The following is a 26,988-nucleotide window of genomic DNA, read 5'->3' on the forward strand; positions in this document are numbered from 1 at the left end:
TTACACCACCTACCCTGTAAAACTGCATATGATATCCTATCATTAAAACAGTAGAATTTATTAATGATAGGATATCATATGCAGTTTTACAGGGTAGGTGGTGTAAAATTATTTTAATAAACATACATGCACCAACGAAAGATAAAGATGATAATACTAAATATGATTTTTATACAGAGTTAGAACAGGTCTTTGATAAATTTTCTCAGTATGATATGAAAATTGTGTTAGGTGACTGTAATGCACAGATTGGCAAAGAAGAGACATTTAAACCCACGATTGGTAAAGAAAGTCTTCATGAATTAAGTAATGATAATGGTATAAGATTGATTACTTTTGCAACCTCAAAGAATTTAATTGTGAAAAGTACCACTTTTAAACATAAAGATATCCATAAATATACCTGGTCTTCTCCAGATGGTAAAACTCATAATCAGATAGATCATATTCTCATTGATAAAAGAAGGCATACTAGTATAATTGACGTTCGTACACATAGAGGTGCTGACTGTGCCAGTGACCATTATTTAGTAATTGCTAAATTAAGAGAAAGACTCTGTGATAAATCATAAGCAACAAAATCTAAAAGTTCTAAAATTTGATACAGGAAAGTTTACTGATGAAAGAATTAAGAAAGATTACTAAATTGAACTGTCAAATGGATTTGATATTTTGCAGGATTTAAATGATGATGAAAATATAAATGAAACAGACGTAAATAAGAATTGGGAGCACATACGTAATGCAATAGAATCAGCAGCTAAAGAAAGTATAGGATACCATAAACTGAGAAAAAGTAAGCCATGGTGTGGTAATGAATGTCATAATCTAATAGAAATAAGAAATCAGGCTAGACGTAGGTGGTTAAATAACTCTGATGATACAAATCTAAACAATTATAATAGAATAAAGCGAGAAGTTAACCGCACGTTTAGAAGTAAAAAGAGAGATTACTTGAAAAGCAAAATTAACGAAATTGAAACAAACGGCAAAAATAAAAATATCAGAGATTTATATAAAGGTGTAAATGAGTTTAGAAAGGGGTGGCAACCTAAAGTAAACTTGATAAAAGATAAAGACGGTGATTTTCTAGCTGACCCAAGCGATATTCTAAATAGATGGAAGAACTACTTTAATGACCTTTTAAATGTCCATGTAGGAGATAAATGAGAAGTGAATGAAGTACACACATTAGAACCTTTAGTTCCAGAACCTAACTTGACTGAAGTTAAAGATGCTATTAAAAGGCTAAAGAATAACAAAGCACCTGGCATTGATTTAATACCAGCTGAGTTAATTAAATATGGTGGAAATTCGTTAATATGTCAAATTCATAAATTAATTTGTTTAATATGGAATAAAGAAGAAATCTCTCAACAGTGGAAAGAATCCATAATTGTTCCTGTGTTTAAAAAAGGTGATAAAATGAACTGCAATAATTACCGTGGAATTTCTCTACTCTCAACAACATATAAAATATTATCTAACATTCTTTTAACAATACTAACCCCATATGCTAATGAAATTATAGGTGATTATCAATGTGAATTTAAACGTAACAGATCAACTACAGATCAAATTTTTCACATCAGACAGACACTTGAAAAAAAGTGGGAATATAATCAAAATGTCCATCAGCTATTCATTGATTTCAAAAAAGCATATGATTCGGTCAAAAGAGATAAATTATATAATATATTAGTAGAGTTTGGAATACCTAAGAAGCTTGTTAGTATGATAAAAATATGCACTAGTGAAACAGAAAGTAAAATTCGTGTGGGTATTAATATGTCTGACAAATTTACAATTCATAATGGGTTAAAACAAGGAGATGCATTATCTCCATTGCTCTTTAATTTTGCCTTAGAATATGCTGTAAGGAAGGTAAAAGAAACTAAAGAAGGACTAAAATTAAATGGTGTGACTCAGTTGTTAGCATATGCAGATGATGTAGACTTACTGGGGGATGATGTGAATACAATTAAGAATAATGCTAAAATATTTTTCAAAACTGCTAAAGAGATAGGTTTGGAAGTTAACAAAGAGAAAACTAAATATATGCTTACAGGCCGAAACCAAGTGTTAGGTAATAATCAAAATCTAATTATTGATAACAACTCGTTTGAACCAGTTTCCAAATTCAAATACTTAGGAGTAATATTAACAAATGAAAATTATATTAGAGGAAATAAAAAGTAGGCTTAATTCAGGAAATGCATGTTACTTCTCTCTTCATAAACTTTTGTCTTCTCGTTTAATATCTAAGAAACTAAAAGTTAAAATATACAAAACCGTAATTTTGCCTGTAGTATTATATGGATGTGAAACTTGGTCCCTTACATTGAAAGAGGAACATAAATTGAGAGTATTTGAAAATAAGATCCTTAGGAAAATCTTTGGGCCTAAAAGGGATGAGGAGACAGGTGAGTGGAGAAGGTTACATAATTTAGAACTACATAATTTGTATTCATGTCCAGATATTATTAGAATAATGAAATCAAGAAGACTTAGGTGGGCAGGCCATGTGGCACGAATGGGAGAGGAAAGAGGAGTTTACAGGATTCTTGTTGGGAAATCTGATGGTAAGAGACCTGTAGGAAGGCCAAGACGAAGATGGAGGGACAACGTTGAGATGGACCTAAAGGAAATCGGTAGGGATGGAAAAGAGTATATAGATCTTGCTCAAGATAGGGAAAGATGGAAGGCCTGTGTTGCTGCAGCCATGAACCTTCGGGTTTAAGAAGGCTAGAGAGTTAGTTAGTTAGTTTGGTATAATGTTATTTGCATAAACAAAACAAACCTAAATTGTTGTAACAGATAGTTTACAGAACGTTCCGGGAAGAAAGAAGCAAAAGGAATCGAAACACCCCTTTTTGAAATAATAGACTGAGTCCGGTACACAAAGGGAAGGAAGCGCTCGAGCAGTTGGCGCGGAGAAGTTACAGCAGTGGCGCGGAGATTTTGACCGGAAGGTGGTCGCGCAATTCAGTGCTCTTTCTGTTGAGTTTTGCATACCTCCGGTGACATTTTCTTGGCGAAGTGGTAAAGTAGTCCCTTCAGTCGGAAGACCACGCTAGTCCACCGTTGTTTGCAGAGGCACAAGAAACGTTAAATCGGCATTAAGGCTCTTCTTAAAAGAGATGGTGCGGAAGTGAACTCATTCTGCAGCAGTTTAGCAGATTTTCAGTCAGTGACGCCGAGGTTGCAGAGAAGGATTTTCTCCAGCGACCAGACACCAAGGATCGTCGAGAAAAGAAGACGGAACAACGAGGATTTTAGTGAAGTGATCCCCAGTGTCGAGAGCTCTCGTGTTTAACCCCCACAAGCTCGATCTTCTGATGAAAAAAATCCTACTAAAGTTTGAAAAGCGCTAATTCCTTCTAAAGGCCGGCCAAGTAATCGTGAGTAAACAGGTTAAATTTGTTCTTTATATGTAAATATATGTGAGAGTGGTTTTTTTCTTATATTTCTTTTACCAAGATAATCTAAAGTACTGGTGTCAACTCTTGTATTGGGTTTACTCATGTAAACCAAGAACCACCAGCGAATCAGTGTGAACCTTTAATTAATTTTTTTTGTGAAGTTTTTACTTAGTTTTCTTCTGTAATAAAAGAAAGTAAAGGTAATTGGTTATTCTTTCCTTCAAACATTGAAATCTATAATAATACTTGAAATCAGTTTATCTCAACCGACCTGTAGTTAAAAAGCAAAGCTAAGTCTAATAATAATATTAACAACGTTAAAATCACGTTTTATCGTTATATGGTGTCCGAAACTCCCGGGAGTTGCCTTAGGTTGTCTTGGTTAAAGAAAAAATAAATGAAAGGGGTAACATACATTGCGTTGCGTCGTTGTCGGCGATGTTTATGTAAACATTGAGTGTTGCAACCTGCGTTCGTGTTTGTCGGCAGCATGGCTCGTACAATACGGAAAGCTCCTTGTTGCGGCAGATTGTTGATTTCAGACGCTGCTGTACAATGTTCACACTGTAAACAATGGGTGCATAAAGACTGCGTTGAGAAAGATTGTTCCTGCAAGCAGTGCAAGAACGGAGCTGAAAATGAAGTTCATGATAATGAAAAAATAGACGAAAACGAACAGGGTGTTTCGAAAGAAACCGACGAATTTGGTTGTCAAGTTGACGTTGGTCGGGGAAAGGAAAATGATGTCTTGAATTTAATTTTGTCATTTATGGAACAGAGTAGGCTAGCGCAGGAGAACTTATGCCTAAAATGGGAAGAAAATAAGGAACAAGATAGTCTGAAATGGGAAGAAAATAAGGAACAAGATAGGCTGAAATGGGAAGAAAATAAGGAACAGGATAGATTGAAATGGGAGAGATTATACGAGAAAATGGAACAAGATAGGTTAGAATGGAGACAGAAAGAGGAAAAAGATAGGCTCGTGCAGGAAGACTTATACAGAAAATTGGAGCAGAAAGAGGAACAGAATAAATTGGAACTCAAGGAAATAATAAATGCTTCCATGCAAAAAATAAATGACAAGATGGAAGGAAGACTAGGCGTTTTGAAAGTGGAAGTCTCTAGGATAGAAAAAATGGAGGACGTTATTCAGGATAATAATGCATCATGTCACTCCGTGATAGATGAAGTAGATGAAGTGAAATATGATTGTAATGAGGTCCGTGAGAAAAGCGAAATGATAGAGGATAATTCTGATCAAGTACAAGTGGATATAGAAGATGAACAAAAAGAGACAGATTGGAAAGCACAGGCTCTAGAGGAACGAGTGTGCGTCTTGGGAATGAAAAGGCAACAAGTTGAAGATGAGTCACTCGGAATACAGCAATCTCAGGAAGTGATAAGTAAAGATGAAAGTTTTCACGAAAAACCTGAGAAAAATTATATGTTTTCTAAACTGCAAGAATGTGTAACTTTAGACGTGACGATACCGGAAATGACTCTGATCAGTAAACGGAAGAAAATCAGAATGAGACCTAGATATAGTTCAGTAAAGAAAGTGAAGAAAATGAAGAGAAAGAAATTGAAAGCTGCAGAGAAAGTTGAGAAAGCGTCAGTGAAAGTGAAGAAGAAAGTTCGTAAAAGATCTAAGAATGTCAGCGCAGAAAGATCAGACACAAGTATGAAAGAGATGAAACCAGAAAAGAGAGCAATGCATTCATCTGATGAGCGTGAAAGAAAGTCCCAAAAGAAACGAGACAGGAAAGAATGGAAGAAAGTTAAGAAGAAAGTTGCTAGTGATGATTCTCATAGTGAGGAAAATATACTAATGGACAACAAGAAACGAAAAGAAGAGACTTTAAGAAAAAGAGATAATACAAATAGTTTTGGCAGACTAATAGTTTCTCTACTTGACGAAAGTTGGAAGAAGAAGATGAAAAATGAAAGGCAGAGAGAAGGGAAGAAGAAGAAAGAAAGGAAGAAGAAAAGGAGAAAGAGGCATGATAGCTACGACGAACAGGGATCTTTAGAAGTGGAAGTAACAACCAACACGGATAATTCAAGAAGAGATATTTTGAGTAGTCGATTGATAATGATGTTTTCCTAAAGTTGGTATATTTTATGTAAAATATCGAAATTTCCATTTCACTTGTAGAAATGTTGATAATTACTAGTTTATGTAAATTTTGATAAAATGATGGAAATTGTTCAAATGTAAATAAGCTGTTTAAAAAAATGTGTGTATGTTGTTATGAGCCAAGTATATTGAAAATTGAGAAAATTAAAAGAAAAAGTTATTTAATGTCAGTTGTTTTGTATAGGTTATGAGAAAACTAGTTGTGGTTCAATGTAAAAAGTTTAATGGTTTTGATAAAACCTCTGGTAACTAATATTGTCAATGAACAGGTAGATAATGAAAATTTGAATTTGAAAATAACTTTGTAATAAGAGAAAAATGCCAAAGAGTAAGAGAAAAAACGGAAGTAAGCCTCAAAATCGTTAAGAATAATGAAGAACAAATGAGAAAGAAGATAGGACAGTCATGCTCAGAAGAACGTTATTTGAGGAAATTCTTCAGAAAGCAAGGTTAAATAGCATTAATAGAATGATGAAGTGATGAGAGTTCTTGGATATAGCTATATGTGGTAAAAGTCAGTGTGTATTAAGATATAGTGCGAGAGAGGCACATAAATATAAGGTCGAAGGCGGACCGGAAATGTTGAAAAATATAAGGTCGAAGGCGGACCGGAAATGAAAAATAGTAGGTCGAAGGCGAACCGAAAATTATTGTAGTTACGTAATAAAGAACATGCTGATATTGAAGTAAAACTTTATGTCCAGAAATCTGTTGCAAGTCTGATAATTATATGCTGTTAAGAAATAGTTGTTAAGAAGATAAGCGACGTATGATAAGATGTAATTTCCTGAAATTAGTAATTTGAGCATGCTGATACCTTAAAGAAGAAAGAAGAAATGAAAGGTAAAGATCATGACAAGTGAAAGGAGGTTTACAGTTAGGTTAATTTCATGAGTATGGTGATATTTTGTAAAGATAGAAATCCAAATATTTTTATAATGTTCTACACTTACCCGCCTGTACCCGCTCTAGTAAAAAATTGAATCACAACATGAAGAAAATTTAAAATTATGGAATTGCAGAAACAGTAAAAGGAGAATTTATGTAAATCAGTTAAAACAATTAGAAAACCTGCAAGACAATATGTAAATGATTTGAAGTTACTTGTAGTATATTGATAAATTACGTAGTAAAGATTCGAAGTTGATTTTATGTAATGTATGAAGGTATATATGTAATGAAAAGAAATTGAGTAATATGTTTATTATGCTTCAATGTTTACAAATTGTAATTGTGTATATTTTCTTGAGATTATTCTTACTATGTGATTGTAAGAAACGATTGAACAGAATTAATATGTGAAATTGAAAGAAAATCTATATGTGTTTACTATGTTATAAGATATTTTGAAATTGTAAACTGAATTATTTTTTTTCTCTTTAAAAAAATATATGTACGAGGTCTGGTCAAATATTTAAGGAGATAAAAAGACTTGGAAAGACATTAGCTCTCCTTGATCAGTCCATCTAATGTCTCTTCGGGGAGGGGGCATCTGTAACAGATAGTTTACAGAACGTTCCGGGAAGAAAGAATCAAAAGGAATCGAAACACCCCTTTTTGAAATAATAGACTGAGTCCGGTACACAAAGGGAAGGAAGCGCTCGAGCAGTTGGCGCGGAGAAGTTACAGCAGTGGCGCGGAGATTTTGACCGGAAGGTGGTCGCGCAATTCAGTGCTCTTTCTGTTGAGTTTTGCATACCTCCGGTGACATTTTCTTGGCGAAGTGGTAAAGTAGTCCCTTCAGTCGGAAGACCACGCTAGTCCACCGTTGTTTGCAGAGGCACAAGAAACGTTAAATCGGCATTAAGGCTCTTCTTAAAAGAGATGGTGCGGAAGTGAACTCATTCTGCAGCAGTTTAGCAGATTTTCAGTCAGTGACGCCGAGGTTGCAGAGAAGGATTTTCTCCAGCGACCAGACACCAAGGATCGTCGAGAAAAGAAGACGGAACAACGAGGATTTTAGTGAAGTGATCCCCAGTGTCGAGAGCTCTCGTGTTTAACCCCCACAAGCTCGATCTTCTGATGAAAAAAATCCTACTAAAGTTTGAAAAGCGCTAATTCCTTCTAAAGGCCGGCCAAGTAATCGTGAGTAAACAGGTTAAATTTGTTCTTTATATGTAAATATATGTGAGAGTGGTTTTTTTCTTATATTTCTTTTACCAAGATAATCTAAAGTACTGGTGTCAACTCTTGTATTGGGTTTACTCATGTAAACCAAGAACCACCAGCGAATCAGTGTGAACCTTTAATTAATTTTTTTTGTGAAGTTTTTACTTAGTTTTCTTCTGTAATAAAAGAAAGTAAAGGTAATTGGTTATTCTTTCCTTCAAACATTGAAATCTATAATAATACTTGAAATCAGTTTATCTCAACCGACCTGTAGTTAAAAAGCAAAGCTAAGTCTAATAATAATATTAACAACGTTAAAATCACGTTTTATCGTTATATTGTGAATCTCCAATGTAAATATAAACTGTTTATAAATATCAAGTGATTTTATAATTTTATGAAGACTTCCACATCAGACATCAAACCTGGTGAGTTTTGAACTTTATTATCCATATTTCATTACTTTATACCAGTGATTCCCAACGTGTGTGCCGCGAGAATCTCCAGGTGTGCCGCAAAGATTCGTAGACTTTGTGATATTGCTGGTAAAAATTAGTGAAATAATTTCACTCAATAACACAGTATTTATTGTTACGCAAAGAACAAGTGAATAATATTCAATATAAATTTAAATAATATTCAAGAAATTAACATATTTTACAGGTGATGTATTTGCTAACAGCTAAGCTAAAGCCTTAAAGAAAAACATTTGAATTACTATTAATGAGACACTGGAGCTTGGTGCTTCTTACACAAAAGTTCAATTCGTGGTGGAATTGAAGACACACACACACACGCATTTCCTGTTCAACTGAGAGAAGTCTTTCATGCTTCTTGTTTTTGATGTTTGTTAGTGTCGAAAAGCCCAGTTCGCACAAGTAGGTGGTTGAAAAATGTAACGGATATTAACTGCTTCTGCTGCTATTGCTGGGTGCTCATTCTTCGCTAACATCCAAAACTTGGTAAGTGGTAGTTCACCATATTTCAGTTGAAGTGTTCCGTCTGTCTGAAATTCTGCGAGCTGCTCTTCTTTCTCCAAAGAAAGTTCGGTGGTTGATTCTGGGGACATAGCATAAGGATTGCGCACCCAATCATAATTTTCGACAGTGATGGAGAGGAAATATTGTGCCATGTTATTCGAACGTCAGTCACCACTCGCACTGTGGCCAACTCGTACGTTAGTGTGCCGCGGGATCTCACTACATAGTATAGTGCGCCGTGAGCATAAAAAGGTTGGGAACCACTGCTTTATACGTTATGCAATATTTAGTAATGTTGCTGTGCAAATCGTCAACTATTGAATACGTATATTCCATAATATATGTGTTTTAAAAAAATTGTGTACAGCATGCCCTTTATGAAAATCCAGGATACGCCACTGCTGCAAGTCTACAATCCATCTCCTTGCACACAACACACTTCCTCCCTTGATGTTCGTTCCACAACTGCACGTGTGTGGCTTCACACTTCCTTTGTTCCACCAGCATGTGACTCCTACCGACATCTATCGGTCTTATGACGAAGTTACCGCGTTTGGCGGTACTGCCAGATTCTATGCGTATTATTAATAGATATACGCTTTGCTTCTTCGGTTGGGGTGCGGAACTTTGTATGTTACATCCTTTGGTTCTGGACCACACCTGAAGTGCTGACTGGATGCCAAACATTATTGGAAATCGTATAATGGAATGCGCAAGTATTGGCAAATTGTCCGTCACCATGTTTATTCTCTTTGTTTCACGGAATGAAAGCTTAAAGAATTGAGAGAAGACGCCAAAGAAGGTGCTGACAACCTCCGGACCAGCATACGTAACAATTCAGTTCTTAAAAACACAGAATGCAAGAGAAAAATTATTGAAAGTAGTCATGGACAATTTGGCGAACAATACTTTTGCATCCCTGCCTTTTTTTTTTTTTTTTACTTTCGTTTTTGTTTCATCACAGATTGTACAATTCCCTTTCATTTCGATAACGGGGTCAACATCCCGGAAAATTTCATCCATTTTCTGTATGGTTTTAGCCTTCTCTCTCCTCTTAATCTGATCATAGTAAAATGCTGCACAATGACATACTCGCGCAACAGAAAGCAAATTGAATTCAATTACAAAATAAATAACACAAAAATTAAAAGGGTTAACGAGATAAGAGATCTAGGAGTTACGTTTGATTCAAAACTTACATTTGGAACACATGTTGAAAGTGTCGTAAATGAGGCACACAGGAACCTAGGGTACGCAATTAGAATGAGTAAAGAGTTTATGAACAAATAAATAATGAAAATAATATTTAACGCTTTAGTCCGAAGCAAAGTAGAATATGCAGCAGAAATATGGGCTCCTCAGGACAAAAAGTACACGCATGAAATAGAAATGCTACAGTCTAAATTCGTAAGGTACGCCACTTATAAAGAAACAGGCATATATCCCCGATACGAATCATACACTTCCCTCTGTAAACACCACAACCTGCCTTCTCTTAACAAAAGAAGGAAAATGCAATTGCTCTGTTTCTTATACAAAATCATGAACAATAATATTCAAGTGCAACATCTTCTAGAACAAATACACATACGTGTTCCTATCTCCAAGACACGATCCAAAGGGGGCCTTTTTTACTGTAGTAACAGAAGATCGAACATTATAAATAAATCACCTATCAGGAGAATGTGTGAACTGTACAGATGTTCGGAAAGGGAACCAAAATGCCTATTGGGACATTCAAAAAAGTTATTCAAGGAATGGAAGAATAAATGTCAACAATGTAAACATAAACGCAATTTTTGTAAATATATATTTCTTTCGTAGTTTATAATCAATTACATATGTGTACGTACTTTCTAGTGTATCAATTATTTACAGGTCATTTATTACACACATAATTAATATATTTCTTTAATGTAAATAACTTCTATCCTTGATTTATACTGTGTTTATTTTATTTCCATATTTTATGTAATTTATAATATATTATATCAGTATCTTATACATATTGTACATGGTGGTAAAGATCTGAAATACTGAGTGTAAAGATAAATACGTTGTGCATTGTACTTAATAATTGAAATCTTGTATTCATGTAGGCTATTTTTGTAGATAATAGTTAGATATTTTATTCCACTCTCTTCAATTAACACGTACTATTATAACTCGGTTTGTTAACTGTTGTATACACATATAATTTAGCATTGACATGTTTTATGTTTATTTACATTTCTGCGCAATAATATTTCTTACCAAACTGTAAATTTACAAACTCAAAGCAAGAAATGTAAAACACTGTAATTGGGCATTCACCTGTTGTGTTTAATAATAAATAAATAAATAAATTGTCATTCTATAAGCTTACGAGTATCCACATCTATCTTATTCATTTATAGTCCAGAACTTCATATATTTTCATATTCTACCACTCAATCCAAGCAATAAATGGTTCCATGCGTTTTAAAACAATTCTCAATGATATTTTAATGTGACAGTTCACACAGTTAACTTCGTGCCCAAAATTTCTGCCAAATTTTCAAAGATTTTGCTTGAACAAGAATAGAACGAGAAAACGAAATATTATAATAATTATTATAATTATTCGTTTCAGTATGTATGTAAAGTAATAAAGAAAAGCAGTTCTGAAATAACTACATATCCGGTGGGTTGAGTAGAAGTACTAAGTACATAATAAATTGTTAATAATAAAAAATTGTGAATTATTTGTTTGTTAATAATTATTTGGTTATTGTTATTATTTCTACTATTCAATTTTGTGTCACCGATGGTCTGACCTTCCTGCTCACATTTCTGGAAATGCTCATGCTGTGAAGCCCAAGATAATATAGTACAGTCGGATCCATGAGTATTACCGTGCAAATTGTCCATGACTATTTTCATTAATTTTTCTCTTAGATCCTGTGTGTTTTTGAGCGATGGATTTTTCTGTATGCTGGTGCAGAAGTTATCAACAGCTTGTTTTGAGTTTTCTTTTAATTCTGGAAGCTCTTATTGGGTCAAATAAAGTGCACGAACATGGTGATGGACAATTTGCATGGTAATACTAATGGATACCACTGTACAGTCACGGACACTTCTGAATTGCATTGATGACATTCATAATCAGAATATTAGACCTCAAGTGTCCGTGACTGTACGGCAAAAGAAATAGGCGAATTGTCAGCATTTTCACTCAGTCTGTTTTGCACAATGTTATGATAATGAATTGAAACAAAAAAGTTTTCTCCTCTGCTCTGCTTCAACATAATTCTATTCCTTTATTCCTCAAAACAACAAAGGATGTAAAATAATGAATGAAAATAACGATGGACAATTTGCCTATTACATTTGTTGTTGGTTGTAGAGTGGGATGCATAAGTATTACCAAGCAAATTGTCCTTCATCATGCTTATTGTCTTTGTTTTACAAAGTGAGAACTTCAAGAATTGAAACAAAACTCGAAACAAGCTGTTGATAACTTCTGCACCAGCATACATACAAATCCATCGCGTAAAACACACACAGGATGTAAGGAAAAAATTAATGAAAGTAGTCATGGGCAATTTGCACGGTAATACTCATGGATCCCACTGTACAAGCAACCGGTATTGCTTTACTAATTAATTATATAGAGATATGTTCTTAGTTGCCAAGTACAAAGAAATTGCATGAACAATTTCCCATTTACAGTGTTATGAATGTTCCCCTCTATTTCCCCCTGCCTTCATCTCTAATTAACTTCATGTTTTATTTCTTGCCTCGGGATTGGCGGTCGAAATCACGACATATGTTTGTTCGCTAACCGTTTGCAAATGCTAGTCCCGCGGGTTCACATTTCATGCCCACGAACATCCACTCGGGCTAGGCAGCATTGTGTAATTTAACAGCACTCTGATATTTACACAAATTATCACCAGATGGTTCTAGCGAACGGTCCGTTTCCATTTCACAGCAACACTCGGTCATTGTTTCAAGCGTTCTTACGTCTAATTGGACAGAGAGCTTCATTTGTGGCTTGATTTATTGCAAATTACGAATTCCCGGAAGCAATGCAATTGTAGAGATAGTGTAAACTCGTGCAGGTAACCGGACTCGACAAGGGATGACTGTGGACGAAGTGATCGGTTTGCTTTTAAGCAGCGCGCTCTGTCGGTATAACCATTGGTTTTGACGTTGTTACTTAACGTGAAAGGTCTTAATTTAAATGGCCTCGGTTTATTTGTGATTCTTTGTCACAGACTAGATTTCACATGCTAAATTCCGTCATCGAGAGTAGAGTATTCACTTATAAATCCTCACACAGCTTTTTGCGTACATACGAATTTTCAAGCAAGCTTCACTCTACGCTTATCGCTAGTCTTTTCTTTCTAAGCTTTAGTTTTTTACTAGTTCTTAAGAGGCAATAAAACATTTTGCCAAGCAATGACGATAAATATTTTTTTTCTTTCTTTCAGAACAATTACAACATTAATTCGATGTCAAGCCTAGGACCTTCTGTTGCAGGTAAGAAATTCCACCTACTTCCTGCTGGTTTTTAATTTCGTTCACCTGAGATTGAATATGCTTTGTGCAATGTCCAGGCAAGGGGGGAGGTAAGTTGGGAGGGTGACCCAGTTTATCTAATCAGGGACGTCAAATGCAAGAAAAGGTTCCGAAATGTAGGATTGATTGCTAAGTAAGGTATAACTTCCCATTCTGTCATCCATTTGGGATGCTCCACTGTATGTATTCTTTGCGGTTTTGCTTTTATCATTCGTAATCCAAATTCTGGCACATTTGTGAATTCCCTTTGTAAAATGGCGACATTGAGACTGAGTTATTCTAACTATGGGGTGTAAGGGGTGCTCCTTCCTCGTAGTGCACCCAATAGTCAACCTCACTTCCACATAGTACACCCTGGACTGCAGACTAACGAGGCTCTGGCGACTGGCTTCATGGCCAGTATCATTTTGTTTGTGTTCTGTGTTTTGTCCTTATTTGGGCTGAGTGCTCCTTTACAGCCTCAGCTTTTAACGAAAGTCAGAATATTTTATGATTATAGTTCTGCAACGTGAGAGTTATGTGTAACGATTACGGACATTAATTAATTCTCAAACTATTTCCATCTTTGCACTTAATCGACTTGCACCTGTTCCAAATTACATACATAATACATTGTTTTCGAAAAAAATGTTATATTTATAAAGAACAATTTAAAACTTATTTTCATGGCAATAAAATCATCTTTCCGAAAGACTCGTACATTCTTTGTAATTTCCTTGCCGCATTTCAGTTATGCCAATCTTGTCAATCAGTTGTTTTCTATGATTTATTTAAACATTTCAGTTTGTTGATTCCACGGGGTGGAAAACACATGTAAGCTTTTCACTTGTCCTGAACTACAAAACGATTTAGAGCAAAAAACTTAACAGAATACGCTACTTTTTCGCATGTTCCCCATGCTTTGAACGGCTTCAAAACGGCAAAGTGCAGCGAGGTGTCCTACGTGGAGTGCTTCCTGAAAATCTCACCAGATGGCATATCGGATAATTTTAATCGCGAATACACAGACGGCACAATTACTTCCTCGCCAACAGTAGCTCTTTTTATTCCCGATAGTTAGTCATAACTTTGCAGAAAACAGCTTCATCCACTCTAGAACATCTACCTCGTTGGGCTGTGCAATTGTAATGTATTTCGAACTGTAGAGGGTGCTAAGAGCGCCCGTCTTCAATCCACAGGGACCTTTTCCCGAAGCGAAACCTCGAAGGACGTACTCAAGAGAGAGACGGAACCGCCATTGTGTGTGTCCCAAATAGGCCGCGTTTAAGAATGGGAAGCCCAGCGTCGTCTGTTTCGCCGTGGGCGTCGACTAATGGACGCAGGACGCTGGGCAAAAGGAAACGGGAGATTGGTCGCATTCAGAGCCCATACAAGGCAAGACAGGCAGAAACCTCCTGTTTATTTTCCACAAATAACGGAACTGCATGCAAACGGAGAGGCTGTATCGATTGGGACCCGAGTTCTCCAAAGGAAAATATGAAACATTTCCAAGACCCTGCAGGGTAGGTCAGACTCTGTGCAGCCTCGCCTTGAGATATCGGAGCTGCAGCCAATTCATACCAGTTTTCTGAGACGAAGATCGGTATCTTTATATCTAATATTACGACTAGGATCAATACATGCATAGTCTAATTATGCTACATTGAAGAAAACCTTCACAAGAACTTTCTCAACAATACATTTTCAAAATGTATTCTTGTTTCAAATGGTAATTTTTAATAATTATGAAGTTTTATAATGAGTGTGCTTTTAAAATATCTTAGTCGGAAGGGCAGTTCCTTAGAAATTCTTCATAGTCGGAAGAACACTTGAATTGTTTTTCGTAGTCGGAAGGACATTTGAAAATTTATTTCGTAGTCTGAACGACCTTGAACAATTTTCTCATAGTTGGAAGGCCACTTGAACAATTTTCTCATAATCGGAAGGGCACTGAACAATTTTCTCCTCGTGGTCGGAAGGACACGAACGATTTGTTTCCCCAGTCCGAAGCACACTTGAACGATTTATCTTTCCAGTCGGAAGGTCACTTGAACAACTTCTCTTTCCAGACTTAAGGTCACTTGAACAACTTCTCTTTCCAGACTTAAGGTCACTTGAACAACTTCTCTTCCCAGTCGGAAGGTCACTTGAACAACTTCTCTTCCCAGTCGGAAGGTCACTTGAACAACTTCTCTTCCCAGTCGGAAGGTCACTTGAACAACTTCTCTTCCCAGTCGGAAGGTCACTTGAACAACTTCTCTTCCCAGTCGGAAGGTCACTTGAACAACTTATCTTCCCAGTCGGAAGGTCACTTGAACAACTTCTCTTCCCAGTCGGAAGGTCACTTGAACAACTTCTCTTTCCAGACTGAAGGTCACTTGAACAACTTCTCTTTCCAGACTGAAGGTCACTTGAACAACTTATCTTTCCAGACTGAAGGTCACTTGAACAACTTCTCTTCCCGGTCGGAAGGTCACTTGAACAACCAACTTCTCTTCCCGGTCGGAAGGTCACTTGAACAATTTCTTTCCAGTCTTAAGGCCACTTGAACGATTTCTCTTCCCAGTCGGAAGGCCACTTGAACGATTTCTCTTCCCAGTCGGAAGGCCACTTGAACGATTTCTCTTCCCAGTCGGAAGGCCACTTGAACGATTTCTCTTCCCAGTCGGAAGGCCATTTGAACGATTTCTCTTCCCAGTCGGAAGGCCACTTGAACGATTTCTCTTCCCAGTCGGAAGGCCACTTGAACGATTTCTCTTCCCAGTCGGAAGGCCACTTGAACGATTTCTCTTCCCAGTCGGAAGGACACTTGAACGATTTCTCTTCCCAGTCGGAAGGCCACTTGAACGGTTTCTCTTCCCAGTCGGAAGGCCACTTGCGTAAATCTTTTCGAAGTTTGAGGGAACCTCAGGGAGGCTAGACCAAGGTAATTGATTATGCCTGCATTCCGTTGAACGGAGTAATGGCATTTTAATGAAGTATGATTCATACTATGATAAGGTGACCTGACGTCCCATATTATCCGCGAGAGTCCCTCTCTCTCGATTTGTTGAAACTTTAAACGAGACGCCAAAATGTCCCTTTTTTGTGACAATCACTTATCTGCGTAAAATTACTGCAAGAATACACCTTCTCTACTGTTAATATAAACTATGGCATACAATAGTAACATTCAGTCTTTCACACCTGACTACAGCGCTATTTATATTAAAGAGGTCTGCACCGCTACAGTTATGGAAGAGCATAAAAAGCAATTGATGTGTCGACGTATTTACACAGTATTTAAATAATTTGCAAACAAGTATTTATGACGAAACATTTTTATATTGTTTATTATTTTTTATCATTATTAATATATTTACATTTTGCCGTCCCGCTTTTCATCCATGAAGACATGAAAATTGTCCCATTTTGTGGTTTTAAAAATGTGGTCACCTTATACTATGGGTTCATATGGGTAATACTATTCGTAATTTGTTTGGGATTGGTCGTAGAATTGGATAGAGGAAAAGTTACTAGTTGGTTTGCTGGAGTGAAGTTTTCTGGATCCCCTAATGTTGTTGGGAATGTTAGTGTTAGTTGTATTAATATTAACATTGTAATAAGAAATCTTAAAATATCTTTGATGGAAAGTATGTGTGAAATAGAATTTTGTCTACATTTCTGTTGGACAGTGGATTATTGGAGCCTGTTTGATGGAGGAATAATTATTGCTAACTTTTGGTAGTCTTTGTAACATTGCATTTCATCTTCATGTTTATTCTTTAAGTTCTGTTGAGAATGTTCATGTTTACATACTATGTAGACTTTACGTTTGTAATGATAATTTTCTCTTCTTTTATGCAGCGATGGATACAAAGTAAGTATTGAAGCTGGATGGTTATTGTGATATTGCGTGGTTTGTCTTGGTTCGAGAGGTCCGGGTTTGATCCCCCGGAGAATCTAAATTCAGAGGCATAGACCCAGCATGAATCCATAACGTGGAACTTGATGTTCTATTTTTCTAATACTCGCAAACATTTTGACACAATTGAAATAAATGTTCGCCTTAAGGAACGGTTCGGCACAGCGCAAGATGAGTCCCCGAGAATTAAAACCTGTTGTGGACGTTCACTTCACCGGCAGGCTATATGCCTTAAACGGCCAGCAAAACTTCGACCACACTCCATATTGACCGAAAGCACTACCATAAACATCTCTTTTGATGTGTTATGGCAACTGTGAGCTAATGCGGCGCCATGCGGTGTCGTGTTTTGTCGTACCGTGCCGACCGTTTTTTTTTTCTCCCTTATGTGAAGCTGTACCGCGCAAATTCATTCTGGCGTAAATCGTGTATATTACTCTGTTTTAGAAGTGTCCAACACTGAGATTCTGACCTCCATATAACCTTATGGAAATCCTAGAAAACTCAGGGAATTTACTTTTTCTGAAAATTTGCTGTTTTTCTGGAAAATAATTTTTTTGTAGTAGTGCACAAAATGCAAATTTTTGTACAAAGAAGAAAGGGACAAGCAAGAAATTTAAAATTTGTTCTGACAAACTGTACAGGGTGGGAGAAAAGTCGCTTTCCCCCAAAATTAATTCTTGTACATTTTTTAGGAAAGCTACTTGTATCCCACCCTGTACTTTAATTTAATATATTACCAGTAGTTACAGAAGAAATTCTGTATTGGATGCTCTAGGAAAAGGTCATGTTTTGATCTATTTTCATGTAGGAATCTACTGCATTAATTGGCTATTGGAATATGGTTTACAATTTTTGGATTGTTTGGTAGTTATTTTGGATTATGTATTATTTATGTTACAATTGTGCTTTTTTTAAATTTTGTTTACCGTAAGTCAAGAATTACGTAAAAGCTCACCCTTGATACCCCCTTTCCAACAGTGAAATTATATTAATTTTCCTTTATTTTTACCACTTTTGCATGTGAAATGAATATTTAGAAACCTTGATTAGTGAGATTCTAAATGTGGTGTTACCTTCTTACACTCATGTTTAAATACATCATTTGTCCTAATGTTCTTAGTGTGGAAAATTTTGGTTCATGGTCTGGATATATAATCTGGAAAAGTCGGGTAATTTTGTTTTTACGAAATTGTAGACACCCTGCCCTCTCCCCTTCAATGTGCCCTTGTGGGCGAGAGCCTCAACAAGAACCTTAGGAGAAAATGGAAATATCATGCATATTGGAAGTTCGTTTTATCGAAAGTGATTTCAGACAAATTTCTTCTTACGTACAGTCGAGCTTCTTATTGCCCTCGTCTGTTGTGTACGCAATTGATTCTATGCAGTTGGCAGGTATCCTCGTATTTCCTCTTCACAGTGAAACGTACCTTTTATACACCATGCTGCGCGTGCATTATATGCATATATGCACAGCCATAAAATTGGAGCTTTTTCACATCTGCAATTTTCATCTCTTGACACTCCGCATTATGTATTTTTTTTAATCCACCTAGTTGCAGCCTTTTCCATCTTCATTTTTATCATTTTTTTTTCAGTAGAATTTTCCCACGGCTCCGTTTCCATGGTGACGCGTTTCTGCATTATGTTGGCATGGACTTTATTTTTCTTTCTAGTTTTTCCTCCATCGAACGACTTTCCAATATCATGTCGTGTCTTGTGGATATACATAACCCAGGAACTGGAAGAGAACAAACTTTTGAAATTTTTTGTCATGTTGGAAATATATTCATCTCGACCTCCCCCAACATCCATAGAATTAGATATACTTTTCAAAACTGAAGTTCACACGCCCTCCCGTTGCTATATACAAGCTTAGAAGTGATAATGATACAACATAAACAAATGCATGAAAACAGTACAACCACCTCACAAAATTTAGGTATCTTGAGAGGTGTAAGGGCACTTATGTCAATCTCACTTCCTCGTACAGTGGGATCCATGAGTATTATCGTGCAAATTGTCCATGACTATTTTCATTAAGTTTTCTCTTATATTCTGTGTGTTTTTAAGCAATGGATTTTTATGTATGCTGTTGCAGAAGTTGTGAACAGCTTGTTTTGAGTTTTCTTTTAATTCTTGAAGTTCTTATTGGGTCATATAAAGTGCATGAACATGGTGGTGGACAATTTGCACGGTAATACTCATGGATCCCACTGTACACCCTAGTAACTGCTTCTTGCAAGCCAACGAAGCTCTGGCGCCTGAACCCACGGCCAGGATAAATCATCTGTAGAGTCGTGTTGTCCTGTGTTTACTGACTGCTCCATTACAGCCTCAGCTTTTAGCTATGATGTAGAAATTATATCCCCATATATAGTCTAGTTTTTATTCTTGTTAAGTAATGTATTAGTTTTAGGAATTGAATAAGGAAGTAGGGGCCTGTCCTCAATATATTATATTAATTCTAATATAAGGCGTGTCTCAGAAATATTTTCGTTTTGATTCCGCCCTCTGGGGCAATTCGCACATTACGGAGTAATGAGATGGTTCGCAAACGCTTGGCAACATTGTTAATATTTAGTTGCCATGGAGCGCTTTATGGAGCAGCAATGTGCTTTTTGTGTTCGTGCATTTTATAAAAATAATGATTCTTATGTTGTTGTGCGTCGTTTGTACCGGCATCATTATAACCTGGCAGGAATGAGAGACATCCCAAGCACAAATTTAATTAAATATTGGGTGAGAAAGTTTGAAAACACTGGAAGCACTATGACGAGTAAACCGCCGGGACGTCCAAGATCATCAAGATAGAACAGAAACGTTGACCGTGTGCGCCAGTCTGTTAGTGAGGATCCTCGCCAATCTAACTTCTGAGCGCTACTGTTCAAGAATAATTGAATATGAAAACATGAACTTTCACTATTTGTCCAATACTCTTTTCCACAAATAAAAGTTTAATGTTTAAGCTTTCTTTTGGTAATAAATTTATCTTTATACAAAAAAATTAAGTATTTAATTTAATAGTTTTAAAAACGAAAATATTTCTGAGACACCCTTTATTATTATTATTATTATTATTATTATTATATTAATGCTGTACAAGAATAGAAGAAACTAGAACAGATACGAAAAAGTGAGATAGCCAAATGGGGGCTTTTATAGAAACCATAGGGGAATTTTTTCAAGGAGGGACCTATATGGCTCCCTCCCCTCCCCCTGGACCTTGGCGGGCGGCCGAAATTTGGCCATTTTGGAGGATTTTTCACGCCTAGGCTGGGTGCCGAAGAGAAAAACGGGAACGATATTTTGAAAGTGTGGACCTTGGTCTACAACCCCACCATAAGGGTTTCTGCGTTGGAGCTCCGCTTACGGCACCATGGGCCACCCAAAAAGTGGCCTTTCGGAAAGCGTGTTTTGGAAGCGCGCCGGGGAAATTTTTCGGAAATTACGGCGATCGAAAGGGTATCCCACCAGAGTGCGAAAAGTGAAGTACGAACCGAATCGAGCCAGGAGCGTGGCCACCGGTGCCGAAAACATGGGTCGCTTTGGGAATTTTTGGCGCGAGATCCACGACAACATATGTGTTGATGTGCTCGTAATATAAAATCCCTCAAACATTAACAACTGTGGATTCCGATTTTATAGAAATAAAGAAGTTGAATAGATGCATTAGATAGGGAATGCTCAACCTGAAATTTTTGCCTCTTAATTTTAAACCTGCTTTAAAACATTGAACCTTTCACACTATACGACGTAGTGTGAAGCGATATTGGGCGGGGCCACGCAGAGTGTGTACGTGGCGATCAGCCAATGGAAGGAGTGCAACGTTGTACAGTTGGGAAACTGCGGCGCGAAAGTTAAACGCCGTGTTCTGTATTTTTCTTGCGCGCAAGATATTTTCATAAAACTCGCCACTTTCAGGTTCATCATAAGATGGGGAAATACATTTTGAACCTGACTGTCCAAGTCGCATGAATTTCCGTCGCCTACAGCCGGAGTTATCGTTCCTTGAAGAAACACGAGTCTCAACATACACACACAATAAATAACCCTTTCATTTCCCTTCCGTATGATTTCTCCCTTGCCACAATGTTGACGCAGCTGAGTTGTTGTGTCAAGGGAAAACAATGGGTGTTAAATGACCTGGCAGTTTCTCTACAATAAATACCTTCAAGCATCTTTCAGGTATATGTTTCTCTTATAGGGGCTATCCACGAGTAAACAAAAACATATCGAACGGCACAATCGATTGTGGACAACTACTTCCGGTTCACGGCGGCCGGGTAATTCAAGCGCGTACTTGTGTCCTTTCTTCTCGTTTTGAATATCGGATGGAATGGATCATATAAAAGCACTTGACGACGAGGAGGAGAAGATATATCAGGGCAAAGTAGAGGCCTTTGCGTATCAATTGGATGAGCAACTAACGGCATTATTCCAGGATGAGATCCATTTGCTGACCGTCGTTGCATTTGGCGATATTTGTCTACATATTTAATAGAAAGTAATTTTCCTACACAGCGAGAGCGCTTAAAGCATGTAAATATTTGGATGCATACATTTATGTTTTAAGTGAAAAAGTGTGAGCTGTAAGGACATATAAAAAATGGAAAAGGAGCTTTTTTAATTCTTTCTTCAGTCAGGGCGAGTCAGAGGGATGCGGTAATGCACACTTGCAGGTTTCGTTCCAGTTTGAACGCATAAATATTTTAAGTGAGTTTTCTGCTATTTGTGTTGAACATGACGATGAAGATGAATAATAAACTGAAAAAATTAATGATGGGACAAACACATTGACACACCATTGCCTGACCATAGTGTTCAAACCTCCATTCCAAAAGACGAAAATTAATAATAGTACCATTTTCAAAGTCCTGACGATCAAAACGGTAAAAATAATGTTATTTCCCGACTAAATTGCGAGATTATAGGGGCGGAAAATATTCAACATTACCCGATACTAAAAAAAATGTTATACACACAATTTCACCCTCGGGTGATGATTTATTTTGCATTTCTGGAATAAACTGCTAATTTCAATGAATTTCGGACATTTAGTACAAAAAAAAAGAGATGTAGGGAATAAACTACTTTTAAACTCTATCATTTTCTCCGAAGTCTGGATCGGAACGGGATTTTTTTTTTTCAGGTCCCGACTTTTTGGGTTCCTGCACATCCGTTGTCATTACTGCGGAGTCTAGTTCTCCTAATGGGCTTCCAATTTTCAAGCCTGACAGCTTGAATGCAATAATTTTGGCGCCTAGATCTCGAGGAAATGGATGAAGAGAGATCCATGAAAGATTATTTAGCCCTGATCGTAGTTTACATCCTCCTTGTATACACTCATTCGTTCCTTATATACATGACACAATCTCAGCTCCCTTTAGCGGCATGTTGTGAGCCTACGAACCGGAAGTTGTTGTGCTACAAGTATGGCGTCCGCGCGAAGGTACTTCCTTCCAGTGGATAGCCCCTATATGCTGCAGTGATATGATATTATTATCCTGTGTAGAAATATTTACCATATTATTTCACCGTACTCATAGTATACAGGGTCTGTATTTTAAGTAATGAGAATAAATCCAGAAAACAAAATTTATTACAGATATGGCTACAAACCTTTAGTAGTCTTCAAAGTATGCCCCTTGAGCGTCAACACACTTCTGCAGGCGAGTTTTCCACGCGTCGTACGCTCCCTGAAAGTCAGCAACTGGAACAGCCTTCAGAGCACGCGTGCAAGCCGCTTTGACAGCATCCAGGGTTCCGTGGTGGTGTCCTTTGAGGGCTGTTTTCACTCTGGGAAAGAGGAAAAAATCTGCAGGAGCAAGGTCGGGGCTGTAGGGAGGCTGAGGAATCGTTGTGATGCCAGATTTCGTCAGGAACTCTCTAACCACGAAGCACGTGTGACATGGCGCATTGTCATGATGGAGTTTCCAATCGGCGGCAATTTCTGGTCGCACTCGGTTCACCCGTCTCTTCAACCTTTTTAACACCCCCACGTAGAAGGAGCCATTGACTGTCTGTCCTGCAGGCACAAATTCCACGTGGACCACACCTTTCTTGTCGAAAAACACAATCAGCAATGCTTTGATTCTGGACTTGGACATGCACGTCTTTTTTGGTCGAGGGGACTGCGGAGTGTGCCATGCGGTGCTCTGCCGTTTTGTTTCGGGATCTGGTTCGTCCTCCACGCTCTCCCGGCCTTCTTTGAAAATTTTGTGTCACCGCAACACTTGCGCTTGTGATAAACTGTCACTGCCGTACGCTTGCCAAATCATTTCCAGCGTTGCTGCACCAGATTTTCCAAGGCGCACACAAAATTTGATCGCGTACCGCTGTTCCATGCTTTGCTGCATTTTGCTCTTGCACACACTACTTTGCAGACGTCCACGCCACGCGTGATCATGCCTCAACGGACGCCAGCAGGCAACTGCCGCTTGGAGCGCTTTCAAGGTCACACACCCCACTACCGACTCCAACCGGTCCCAGCGCGCTCTGACGTCTAGTCGCGGCAGAAAAAAATATTCTCATTACTTAAAATACAGACCCTGTATACTGTGCATGCATTATCAAAATAATGGACACATCGCGAATTTTCTGTCTTTCCCTTGCGCTAGCAGTTAGTTTGGCAACAGCGCAGTAGCACTGGCTGCGGATTGGCTGAACTCATGTTCCTTCTAAAAGCGTACGCGGTATAGTATCTGCTCTATTTTGGGACCTGTTCCAGGTGTAAACAGAGCATAGACAAACTCATCCATTTCTGTTGTACAAATAGTGAGCAAGGAAGAATAAGTAAGGGAAGAAACATTAGGAACGACTTATCACAGACCGGGAAGGGCCAAAATTAATTTGAGGCATTGAGATTTAAAATAACTAGAGTTGAGCCGATACCTCTTTGAAGCGATACCCAAGCCGATAGCGATATTCTTGCAGATTTCCACCGATACTTACAAATTGTAACAATAACGAAGTTGTTCTAAATATTGAGTAATTATATGCACAAATTTACCAGAGTATTGCTTTAAAATAGTACAAAAAATTGCATCAAAATATAAAAATACCTGTAGTGTAATCACAAAATACAGTTTTTATACATATTTGTACAAAATCTGTGGAAAATACGAACTTTGCATAGCATCCAGAATAATTAAGACTCCGTAAAAGCGTCGCGCTAGTAGATGGGCGTGCGGATAAAACCATGACTCAGCAGAAATCTGACACATCCGGCGACCTTGAAGACATCGGGCGATGAGCCCAGAAGATGGGACTGAGGATAGAATCATGACTGAGCAGAAATCTGACACGCATTTTTCCAGCCCTCGCGAACGATTCAAAAGCTGGAAAAGTATCGGCCGGGATCGGTAAATAAAGCCCCCGATACTTTGATACCGATATCACTGCTATCGGTCGATACCCATACATCGGCCACGCTGACCGTTCGTTATTGATTTTATGGCCTTGAATTTTTTGGCCCAACCTTCAGTTTTCTTTTATTTACTCAACGTCGCGGTTGACTTAATCATAAACATACAGTACGTTTGACTGAAATGTAGTATTCACTGAAGTACGTAAATTGTGTTTGATAAGAATATAAATACACCCTGTCCTGAGAGTCTGTGCAGGAAGCGAATGAATAAAAGTCATCTGCGTAGATATACTGAACGCAGCTCCAACTGGCAGCTGACCCTGACGGCTATTTCTGGCTCATTCTGTCCCGCAATCGTCTTCGGGGGGTGTGGCTCGATAGGTGTTAACAAACTCAGTTGTGAAGTAAAAGCTGAAGGGGTCACATCGCTCTGCCGAAGCAACGTTGCCAAGCTTAGTTCTGTTTTTGCCAGTTGTCTATTTGCGTGCGATACTCCCTCATGTAGGACCACGTGTGTAGTTGTACCATCAACCCTCGCTGATTTATGTTGCTGGCAATTCGCGATTAAAATTACCACCTGAGCGCTAGTGTCGCTTCCAATATGGCCGCTCTAAGTAGGATAACTCTTTGTTTACATTCAGCAGTAGTACGAAACAGCAGCGTGTTGTCATGGCTGCTATGGAGGAGAAACGTTTAAATTACACGATATTTTTAAATATTGCGAATGCGATGTGAATTCCAGGAACTCTAGCGAAGGTGAAGCTGTGATGAGAACGAAGCATTTAATTATGATAGGCAATAATAACAGGGAAAACGCAGACGAAAATAATGTATACGCACTGGTTCTTCAAAGCAGTGCGGTATCATCTGCACCTCATGTTGTAACTGGGATTCTCGGAAATTATTTGAAAATAAAGAAATTGAAATTGACCTATGCTTGAAAAGCTGGCAGGAGAAAATAGCAAACATATCGTTGCAGTTCTTTCTCGATAATATTCACGATTTCATGACCAGGCTATCCTCACTGAAAAAGGACATCGTAATGGAAATTCATGAAAACTTTTCATTTGTTCTGACCCATAAAACGATTTAGAGCACAAAAAACCTGAACAGTAGACCTTACTCTCTAGCATATTCCCCATGCTTTAAACGACTTCAACACAACGTATCCTACTTAGACTAGTTCCTGAAAGTCCCACCAGATGGTATATCGGTTAATTTTAATCGCGAATATCGTTGCCCAATAAGACTCTCGCGCTTTGCAGTACGTTTAGCAACGTTTGGTGGACCCAACGCTCATTTGTTTCGTCCCTCGGAACAACGTTCGGTGCCTTGTGAATCGAAAATGCCCGATGTCAGTCGAAGAAAATTCAACTGATCGCTGATTCGCTGTTTTCCAGCCGCCATTTGGAGTTGCGTTCAGTGTAGTAACTCGAGAGGGCTCGAGCAATAACACATGAGAAGGGAAGGGCTTAACGCGTCTGCAGTTACCAGCGCACATTGCTCCGCTCCGTCAACTCACTTTCTGCCCTTCTATGCGGCTTTGCCCCACAGAATGCTGGAACAGAGTGTAACTATTATTAGGCATCTAAATATACTCACAAATCTCAGTCTCTGAATTAACTTGTATCGGAGGCGTCGCTGATACACTCAAACACAAGTAAACAATAATTTCACGAACAATATGCAAATTTCAACGTTAACTCCTTGGAAGAGAGATTCCTTGAATAAGATTTCCCTCTCAAACTCCCCGTTCAGCATTTCGGTGTTTGATTTTCATCGTCTTCTACGTGAAGCTCACGTTTTCCACAATTTGCTTGCTAAACAAGTGCAAACACAAACATTGTTTCTCTAGTGCCTGCCTGGCTGGTAACTAAAGTTCATATCTCTAGGTAATCGAAACAAAGACAAACATACATTGTTGGTGGCAATCCTGAAGATGCGTCGAGAATACCTCAGAGTTTAACAACTGGGTCATTGGTTGTGGTAGCTAATATACTGTCGTATGCGATCGTGTTTCACATTGCATATTCACACAGCACAACCAGTAAACGATAGTGACCAGTTTTTTATTATACACCAAGATTTCAACAGTATATAATTTGATTCTCATAATCTGTTACACCCCATACAGCACAAATTCCCCAGGACACATCCACAATATTCAGAATAGATCCATAGATATTATGGATATCCATTAGACATCCAGGTCATATTCAGCCCTGGATATCGATTGGATCTCCAGTGCTCCCAAAATGTCCAAAGCATATTCATTCAGGATACCCTATGGATGTCTCCTGGACGGACACAACTTTGACTACACATCCATTAAATATATCCTGGATAATTATGTGCTGTATGAGACGAATATTGTAAGTAGTCCGAATATTGTTCAAAATGCCCATTTCCTACGTGTTTATGAATTGTTCAGTTACTATTAAGTAATGTGTGTATGTGAACACTAGCAGGCAGTGGCGGCGATTGGGTGTCAAAACAGAGGTGACATTAGCAGTTCATTTTCTCTTTGTAGACAAGGTTAGCATTAA

The 26,988-nt window shown here is 37.8% G+C and overlaps 1 protein-coding gene across 1 annotated transcript in view; it reads left to right on the top strand.

The window, feature by feature from the left end:
• The window catches only part of LOC145977972 (uncharacterized), a 286,923-nt gene that overhangs the window by 177,469 nt on the left and 82,466 nt on the right, over positions 1-26,988 (top strand). The window contains exons 4-5 of the mRNA XM_083110320.1: positions 13,103-13,151; positions 17,016-17,028. Coding sequence (XP_082966446.1) covers positions 13,103-13,151; positions 17,016-17,028 — 62 coding nt within the window. The remainder of the gene's footprint in view (positions 1-13,102; positions 13,152-17,015; positions 17,029-26,988) is intronic.

Source organism: Lepisma saccharinum, chromosome 24 (genome assembly GCF_977018435.1).
Source record: "Lepisma saccharinum chromosome 24, izLepSacc3.1, whole genome shotgun sequence".
In the NCBI taxonomy this organism is placed as follows: Eukaryota; Metazoa; Arthropoda; class Insecta; order Zygentoma; family Lepismatidae; genus Lepisma; species Lepisma saccharinum.